The 10,286-nt window shown below is 36.9% G+C and overlaps 1 protein-coding gene across 1 annotated transcript in view; it reads right to left on the bottom strand.

The window, feature by feature from the left end:
- Window positions 1-1,649: 1,649 nt before the first annotated feature.
- Window positions 1,650-10,286, bottom strand: part of GDA (guanine deaminase) — a 33,316-nt gene continuing 24,679 nt past the window's right edge. The window contains exons 12-14 of the mRNA XM_048049683.2: window positions 9,974-10,092; window positions 9,214-9,241; window positions 1,650-8,528 (exon numbers count right to left, since the gene is read on the bottom strand). Of these exons, the coding sequence (XP_047905640.1) occupies window positions 8,458-8,528; window positions 9,214-9,241; window positions 9,974-10,092 (218 nt within the window). The 3' untranslated portion in view covers window positions 1,650-8,457. The remainder of the gene's footprint in view (window positions 8,529-9,213; window positions 9,242-9,973; window positions 10,093-10,286) is intronic.

Raw genomic sequence — 10,286 nt, 5'->3', positions numbered from 1 at the left:
GTCTAACAGTAAAAATTTTGGAAAGTTCAACCTTTATAATCCCCCTTTGTTCCACAGCTATTTCCATCCCTTCTCTTCAAAATTAAAAGCTCAGGGAACAGTTTATTCGGCACTATAGCTAATATAACAAGCGTTAACACTGACTGCAGTGGAACTGATACTCTTTACGAAGTACCAGAGAAGTTGTGCCTATGGCCTTCACCACTGCTGCAATTTGTTTTAACTGGGGGCTGAGATTAGACTGTTTTATTACTTCCAATTTCTAATAGACAGAATATTTATTATATTTTGAATGGTGTCTTTAGGACAAAATAGGAAAGAAAGAGGCACTGCTCATATTCCATCTGGATTTCATGGCATTTCTGAAAATATTTTTAGGTTAATTCCTAAAGGGCATTTTTAATCAGAATTAATGCAAGAATTAAACTCACAAACTCGTTACTTTGGAAAGAAGACAGCTAATTACAGGATATAAGCATAGGGCGAGCATCTTTCCTTTGAATTTTAACTATGTTCTTAACTTGTGAACTATAAACCTATTAAGCTTATTATAAATCATCCAACACCTCATCCCAAATGAAGAGTCTTTATATTCTTCTTATTAGCCATGGGAAGAGACTGGTGAAAATTACACTGGTAATCTGCTCATGACTATTCAATGGCTTTTTATTTAAGCCTGCAAATTCTGTGTTCACACGTGTACACCACATCTGCATCAATTAATTGTAGTGAAACAGGTAATTGTACCTGAGATTTACTGACAACATACCCAAAGGCTCCCACATTTTTAAACTGGCTTACATACCTGCTGTGCTCACGTCTGCGGTTTATACTGCTTTAAATAAAATCTCAGATAAAAACTTAATATAGTACTCTAGCAAAATTTCATAAAAGCATTTCTTACTGCTATTTTCCAAACTAAAAATGTGAAGTAGTAGAATTCCAATGCTGAAAGCTTAAATAGGCCTTTCTATTAAAAGCAATAGAACAAAGCAGCTTTATTTTGTCCTTCCTCTGTAGTTTGCATGACTTGCGCTAAATTGGTTGATGAAAATACAAAATAACTTTATTTCTTGTGCACGTAATTTTGCATTAGTTGGTAACAATTTGCACATAATTCTCAAAACCGTAGCACGCAATTCCTCAGTGTTTAATTAGTGGTTCTCCTATGGGAGTTTTTGTTTTAAGGAAATCTGTTCCTGTTGTGTTTCAGAGCTGCTTAGATTGGGAACTTTTATATGTCTATGCTTTGAAAAGTAAGAAAGTGAAGAAAAACACATTAAAGGAGACGTGACTCTGTGTGCTTGCTGCCAAGCACAAGAAAAAAGCATTTCAGGGTAGTCTACTTCCACACGAAATAATAAAAATGTTACTGAAGCACTTGCTTTGATTTATCAAGCCAGCAAATCTGGTAATAAAGCTACATCAAATGTTCTTAAGAATTTAGAGTCTGGAAAAAGATCCCTTAAAATAATGTCATACATATGAAGCAGTTTACAACCCCCTACAATGGGTGCGTCTGAGTTCTCCAGTATTGTGCTTCGCTGACACTCTGTCATGTATTATGGTCTTCAGTGTAAATCTTCATTAGTCAGCTTGCCACCTTCCTCCTCTCTCCTCCGAAGTCAAACACAGAAACAGATGGGGGCTGGTGTAAACGCAAGGCCACTTTATTTTGTTTCAACAGTACATAAGTTCCCATTTAGCATGACCAAAACCAAGCAGAACAGAGGAAATCACATCTAGCACTTTTTCCAAATACATTGTTCTTCCTTGAAGCTACACATAAGCACAACAGGGAGGAGGCATTCAACAACTTAAGTCCTGGTTGGTATTCTTCATGAAAGAACAAAACAGAGCCTACACACAATAGGTGACAAGCTGACAAAACCAAGGACCAGAATCAGAAAAGCTCACTGCATTGAAACGCCCCTTCTCCCTTGGGGAAAGAAGGTTCATAGAGAAGCACGGGTTGACAGTCTGCTATCTTCAACAGCTAATGAATACGTGTAATCACTTCTTAAAACCTTCATCAGCAAAAGCTTTTAAAGGAGCACACAACCCAGCTCCAAAGCCAGGTCAGATAGGACACAGAGATCAAAATCTTCAGTTGTCACCAACACTGGTCCCTTCTACTGAAGGCTTAGCTCCAGGGAGTTTTTCTTTGTAAAGGAGCCTAGGAGCACAGGGCTAAGCAAAGCTTCTGGTGACTCAAACACAGACCAAGGTAAAATGTTTTTATGTTTATGTCAGCTGCTTACATTTCACATCCTGGTCTTGGCTGTGTTTGCTACCTGCTGACTCAAGTCATGAAGCCAAAACACTGAGCCTAAGAGCTGTGCAAACATAATACTTTCCTGATGGGAGAGATCTTTTGAGTTGAAGTTTTAGGTGGGTGGGTGTAAGATTGTCTTGCAAGCCTTATCCTTCTCCCGGTTGTACTCATTCATACCACTTATTTTCAAATTAAAATGAAGTCTGTGAGAAACCATGAACTGAATACACAAGTCTGAGTCCTGGCCAGGGAGAGAGTATGACTCCAGGCATGCCTGTTGCATTCACTTCTGCACAAATCGCTGCCGCTTGCAGAAGCCACAGGAGATCTCATTGGTTGAAGCACACGCTGATTTAGGACATTTTCCAAGAAAAAAATTCCATTGAAATTTCCAGGAAATTGCCCTCCAAAAACACTGCTCAGCCTTTCGAGGAAAACTAACAGTTTTATTAACTTTACATAGCAGATTGTTGCTGATGTCCTTTTGGCTTCCTAAGAATTGTTTTTGTTGCTGTTGTTTCTTTTAAGAGAGCCTTGCAGATGTCATTTGCTTGCTTCTCTTTTGAGAGGAGCGTAAGTTGCTACACATACAGCAGCAGGGCTTAAAACAACAACAACAAAAAACTTCAGGCCAAAGTTCCTGGTAGCTTTAAGTTCCCTATTAGGTATGTGCAGTATAAAATGTGCTGTGCTCTCTGCAGTGTTCTGGACTTGAAAACAAGCTGATTTTTAAAACAGCTCACTTTCAGGAAGTCTAACCACACCAGATACTTTTCTTCCTGTGCTGGAGTCTGTCATCATGGCACCATGAGGTGCATGATGCGTGGGGCATGCATGAGCAGAGGTTCTTCCCCAAGCTCAGACTGCTTCAGTATCTGACCTGGCCAATGCCAAATGTTTCACGGGAGATGTGAAGATAAAGCAAAACTTGTATTAGGTTTCTTCTGGAGTTGTTACAGGTAATTTTGGTTTAAATCTTGAAGTAGATTTTGAGAGGTTGAAAAGCGTTGTAATTGGCTGTGATAATTTGGGCTCTTTTTCTAAGCACATAAATAACTGCTTCGCTTTGGAAATCTGTTCCATTGTTGGGCTTCAGTGACCTTCTGAAGGAATGAAGTCCATGATTTAACAGAATATAGCCTGAAAAAAATGTCATCTTTTCTGAGCATTTCCCACCTAAAACTCCACTGATACGTCATCGTGATTTTCTGACCTCCCCTAGTCCATAGTTCAGCTTATTTCTACTTTGAATTATTTTTCATTCTACTACCAGCCTTTTGAAATCTCTTTACAAAACTTTTTTCAGTCTTTTCTCAAATTCCCCATGTCCCTTTTTTTTTAATTATTATTTTTTATTATTTTTATTTTTCTGATATTCCTTCTACTTGTGCACCATCTCTTTAGAGATGTGTTGACCACTACTATACACAGGGCTGCATGTAATATATCACCATTTATGCACACAAACCTAGTATTATTTTAGAAGCTGTCCACCCTATCATCTGTTATGAATTGTTTATGGAAAAGCTTAACTTATTCAAACTCTTTCTAAGTAATATTGTTAATATAATTTCCAATTAAAATTGAGATGTTCTCTGAAAGAAGTTAGGCTTTTTCTTTTTCAAAACATGTATATTCTTGTTAAATGTGCAATCAGAGTTATATTCTTTGCTCAGTAGACTAGCAGATATTTAGGAAGAATGATTAACTTTTGCTAATCTGCATTGCACAATCATGATTAGAATAAAAAATCTATTTCTCTGTAAATATTTTTTTATTACAATATTACTATTCATGTCAGCTTTTACAAAACCATTATACTTTTTTTTTTTTTCATTCATGACTGTATAATCAGGCACAGACTTTCAAACAGGGTCATTTTAACATTTCTTTTTCACAGAAATTCCAGTTACAATAATGAAAATTCTCAGTACAGTGAACAAATATATATTTTTTTCCTATAAAGCTTTCTGATTGCACAAAACCACACAATAAATATAAACACTAGGCCAAGCCAACATTTTAAAGTGAAGAACTCCACTTGCCACACATGAATAATTCAAATAATGCTGCATAATGCATAAGCGATACTTACTTGCATTTCATTAATAATCAAAACCTAAAGTGACACAATGAGATCAACATATAAAAGTAATTCAAATATACTCCATTTGTAATAAATAACTGGTCATCTGAACATAGAACACATTAAGCACATTGTCCCAACAACCAAGCTTTCCATACACTACACTTATTTTTGTCTGAATGGTTTGTTGACACTGAACACAAAGAAACGTTACAAATAAAGATCCCATCCACAATCTGGAAAGACAACTAATGGGGACTGACATCTGGAAACAGTTGCATGTACATTTTTCCAGAGGCTTTATCTTAAGTCAATAGCATGATATCAATTTATGCTGACTGAAAATTATCTTTTCTTCTACTTAGTCATCTCCCCTTAGTGTGTGGCTGGCTTATTTCCACTTACTTTTTTTTAACTATTATTTTATTTCTTTTTGAAAGAGGAAGGAGGAGAAAGGAAGTTGCTTTCATTTATTTTCTGTGGCAATAAGTATGGAGGGGGAACGGTGCTATGTCCTTGCCTCTGTTAGCATTTTTGGTTTGAGATAGTAGTGGCGTTTTGAAGTGAATTTCCCAGTCAGCCTCACTTACAGAATATTGGTTCAGTTTGTAGGGTGGTTTTGGTATACCACCAAGGATTAAGTTTTTCTTGGAACAATCTACGCTGGAGGCTCAGTTGCATGCCAGATGCACTCCAACCTCTAATAGAGACTTCAAGCATCTGCACCAATTATTTGGCTTGCTTCAGACCACGTAAGCAGTGGGGACATTCATCCAAGGAATCAGACTATATGTAGGCACTGACTGCCTACGCTGTAGAGGTATGAGTATCAACAGTAACTGCTTTCACCTACTGATATTCTCCTACTGCACCAAGCATCTTGGCTATCTGCACATAACCAGAGAGTCCCAAGGACTAATACTTCACAGTGGGATCCTCAGTGACTTTCCCAAAATTGCTTCAGAGAAGTCTGGCTAACACATCCTCTGACTCTCCTAAAACGTTAAGATTTCAGTGTGTAAGCCATCTTCCACTGAAAGAGCTTTTAGGTCTACCTCTGGGGGCCCTACTTCATTATTTCTTTTCTGGCATTACAGTCTTGCTTCCTTCAATTCTGTTTAAGATGCTTCTATTGAAACTACCTTCCGATTTGTTCTTTACAGGGCTATATTAATTCCTCCACTGGCATCCTCTCACACCAAATTCTGGCTTCTTTTCTTTACCACTAAGCACCTCTCAGTTCAATGTAACACTGTTCATCTTGGCCCATGCTCCTCCCCTGTTGTGGGGAATGTATGGTGTTGCAGGAAGAGCTCCTTCTTCAGCTGAGATTCTTGAAAAGTTGATTCTCCAATTCTAAGTCTGGCCTGTGTCTGGCTACCAGACACCAGTAAAGCTATAATCAAAAAGCTAAGTTCCCGCCTTGTGCCTGAATTTTAACAAGCGTGAAACTACTCATTACACATCCCATATTCAAATCCAAAGCTCACTGGCAGTACTTTTCCTAGGGAGTCCCTTTGTAAATGGGCCAGCAGGAGCTAGTATTGAGCTTGTTAAATTTTTTTTTCTGTATTCCCAGTTTTCAAATAAGCAACCGCTCCTCCCCCTGCCAAATCTTTCAAGAAGAAATACTGAATCCCATTCTTAACAACACCACCAAATAGCAAGAAAGCAATAAAGTCAGGCACGGTTTGGACTACCACTAAATAAAAGTGTTGATATAATTCATAGCTCTGGAAGCAAAGAACTACAGCACAAACATACATAGTACACAAGGCTGCGTAATCTTTCTATGTCCCAAAATACATTCCTACAGGAAAGCCAAAGCTGTAAGCCATTCAACTCCCTAAAAATAGTTTCAGACAGTAACTGGAGAATTAAAACATATGTCTCACAGATCTTTGGTTTTGGAATGTGAAATTTGGTCAATTAATTCATGTCAAAATTCATGAGGAAAAATGCTCCCTGAATCAGGAAACCAAGTTAAAGAATTGCAGATTGTATTTGCCAAGAAAGTGTGCTACTATGTATCTACTTGGGACACATGAAGAACAATCTTTTTAAGCAGACACCTTGATGGAATGTGAAAACTTTAATCTTTAAATCTTAAATCCTAAAGCCTTAGGAATTATTAAAGATAATGGAAACAAAAAGTATACTTCAGCGAACATATAGCACAGACCAGTGCCATGTGAAGATACCTGAGCTATCTCTATATGAGCAAGCACTGCAGCTGCTTTAGGGTGGCGTATGCAAGCCAAAATACCTTGCTGTTCAGTAGGGCTACTCTGCGTCAAGAAAAAAAAAATACACACACACACAACCACACTGGAAATGACTTTAGGTACTTTCAATGCCTAAGCTAGCTTGTGTAGTTCCACTTGATGCTAAACTGTCTTATCTGGGCATAACCTTAAATGTATGTAAGCTCTGAAAATGCTTGTTAAAATCAGAGCAAGTTTTTAGCGATACTAGGCCAAATTTTCCCTCGTACACAGACCCAGAGTGAGACTTTCATGCAGTTACCTCCCTTGTTTTAGGAGCATAAGGAGGTCTTGTGCCTTTGTATCATCAGGCAGTGAGATAAAACTATGAAACTAAGCTCACTGAAATCCAAGGAGTTTGAAGCAAGCCTCAAAACCATACTCAACACATATATATAGTAATGCAGTGCAATATCGTCTCCACTGACACTGAAATTAAAGTTTATATTCTTTGCATTAAAAAAAAATAATAATAAAGGAACAAGAAACTCCCTTCTCAAACTATTGGAAAAACAAAACAAAACAAAACAAAACAAAAACTCCAATAACAAGCAGGGAAATACACTTTTTTAAGAAAGGAAATCATGTGGACTAATAAAATAAAAAGCACACTTTTTTGTTGTTGTTGTTGTTTTTAGCTGGCATTTTATAGGGCTGGAATTACTGTTCCAGTGTTGAAAGACACAGAGGACCACACTGAAACTGAGTTGCTTCTTTCCAGAGAGGAATTAACACCTCAAGTCAAAGGTGGTAACAGCGAGAGATAGACCATTTCTTGCAGATTTTGTTTTAAACATACTCACTTCTAGTACAGAAAGCAGAAGGGACATTTTATAACTCATAGTCTGAATAATCAGGAGCAAATGAATTTAGTAAGGTTCTGCAAGAGGCTGAACTAGAGGAAGCACGCCCTCTAGTCCAGAAAAGAAGTATTTGTTTGGCATCGAGAAGCACACTCAGACACCTCAGTGCCTGCTTCTGTTTTCACGTGAGTTTCATTTAGTGGTCACTCAGCTGAAGGAGATTCAATAAGTGGGTAGAGAATAGGTGGAAGATGAGGCAGACTGCTTCTAAACATCAGAGTGAAATTTGAGGAAATGTAGTTTCAGCTCACAGCATCACAGAATGGCACAGCCTTTTCGCTCTTGCAGCTTCAGCCTGTTTGACCAATTCTATATTTTTTACTTGGTTCTTTCACCAGTTCTCTTCTGCCTGACTGCTAATGACAAACCCGAGCTTGTTGATAATAAGGACCCTTAGTTACTTATAAATAAATACTTCTTAATTAATTTCAATTAAAAAATATTTAAAATTAAAATTTAAAAGCTAATCACATGCATAAACAAAAATGAAAAATGTTCTGAATGCCCTCAAATGCCACTAAATTCTCCATACTTAGTGATGATATAAAGGAAATTACATTTGTTTGTGATATTCATTATTTGCAAAAATGATTTACCAGCACTGGCCTTTTTTTTCGATTAAAACATCTTATAGACAGTGAGAATTTGTTTGCTCTTCTCAATACTTCTTACATTATTATTAAAAGGAACACCACTTGTCCTATTCAAGTAAGATATTTAGCAAATTCCTTGATGGTGCACATATGTTATTTTTACAGAGAAATTTAAACGCCTGTTTCATCTTAGAACTGTGACAATTTTGGTAACATAATTCTTGAAAGATCTAACAAATTTTCTCACATTTGCAAGTTTTAAAACATTAAACATAAATGAAATGTCATTCCTGATGATCAGGCACTGTGTTTATCCATTTTTTTCCAAATCATAGGCAGAGAGATCAGCAGAATATTTTGCAAAAGAAAAATGGATTTATACTGAACTTGAAAAAGGAACCACTTGCTTTCCAGCCACGTACACTTCAGAAATATTCCGATCATCGCCTGAAATAACATAGTCAAAAGAGAGAATTGCACATAACTCTATGCACTGATTTTATTCATTAAAATGATGCAATCCACAAAAACAGTTTTCTTACATATCATTTTCAGTTACCCATTTCCTAAGACTGAGAAAGTGTATTTCAAGAGAAATAGTCAGATACCACGAACACCATAAAAATCAATGGGCATTAAACTACCCATGCTTCTTTGAAAAAAATAAACATTGCGTTCAGCTGCTGCAGTGGTGTCATGTATTTTCTATGTATTTAGCAGATTCAAAACCTGCAAATATACACCTGTACAGAAATAGCTGTTGCATACTATCTGAACTAACTCAGGTACCAGGCAGCAGTACCACTCAGGTACCGCAACAGCAACTGGTCTCCAGAAGTCAGATTTTGTTCTGAACTGGTGATAGGCATTGCATAAGAAAGTCAGTATTACTTTTCTGTGAAATATGATTTAGCTCATGCTATAGATAAAGATAGATGTGGCTATAAATCTGGCAATTAAACTTAGGCACCCGTTCATGCTAAACTGACTACTTTTTGTTCTTTTGTCCCAAAGAACAAAAGATATACTATTTAGTTCTTAGTCAGCAGTTATAAATGAATGCAAAGGAACCTCCACATTGATTTAGAACATCTGTGACATATACAACAACATGAGAGCTTTATGCACATACCTAGATAAAGGAACTTCTCAAGACTGTCCTGTAAAAAATGGGAGAAAAGCAAATTCAGAAAGCAGTATCTGCAGACCCAGATGATAATTATTAGAAACTGATGAAAACAACTGATGAAAAGAGTTTTCCTAGATATGCCTGTAGACAGTAAAATTAAAACTTAATCTACATGTTTTGTCATAATTCATTTTCAGTAGGGAGGATGTATGTCTCCAGAAGAAAATACTGCACAAATTTGACAGTATAAACAAGTATATGGCTAAAACAATACTTTCCTCTTTTTAGAGCTCTCAAAATCATTTATTTTTGAAAAAATAAGGCAAAATTGTAAACATTTTTATAGTCCCAGGAACTGCCAATTTAGCTTCAGTTTACAACACTAGTGAAGCCAAGGTAATTCAGCTTTCATTTAAGAACAGATAGCTATTATTGAGTTTGAACTCAAAAAGTTAACTAACAGTTTTTCCTTGGCTGCAGTGCTTTGGTAGTGCACTTAGCTATCCCTAATTATCGGCTAGACCCACTGCATTAAAATGCTACATCCATTTTTTTTTCATGGTGATATATGCCTGTCATTGAGACAGTGAGATTCTGATAAAATCCCTGTACCTCTTGGTTTGAGATACAGACAGCAGTAGGGCACTACACCCAGTTCCTGTTACTGGAAAGACCCTGAAGAGCCTTACATTCTGCCTGTACCACAGACCTTCCCCGCATTATTTCCAGTAATTTTCTGGATCATTAATCCTGTTCAGATTACCTCAAAAGTATCAGCAGAGAACAAGTCAAAAGGGCTGTCTGAAGCCTTGGTGTTGATGAGCAGTGCATCAAATTCTTTGCCAACCTCAAAGTTTCCAATCACATCATCTAGTCCTAGAGCTGAAAGAGAAAATAAGCTCACAAACAGATCCTCAGTGCAAGCCTCTTTACGTTATATGGAAGCATCTAGAAACCTATTTGTGATGTTCATGAAAAAAAAAATACAAGAATTTAGAGGACTGCAAAGAAAAACATAAAAGCAAATAGAGTGTGTAGGTTAGCATCTGAGTTTTTAAGCAACTCCTCATAAAAAT

This window comes from Anser cygnoides, chromosome Z (assembly GCF_040182565.1).
Source record: "Anser cygnoides isolate HZ-2024a breed goose chromosome Z, Taihu_goose_T2T_genome, whole genome shotgun sequence".
Classification (NCBI taxonomy): Eukaryota; Metazoa; Chordata; class Aves; order Anseriformes; family Anatidae; genus Anser; species Anser cygnoides.
This window is presented reverse-complemented; position numbering and strand designations above follow the sequence as displayed.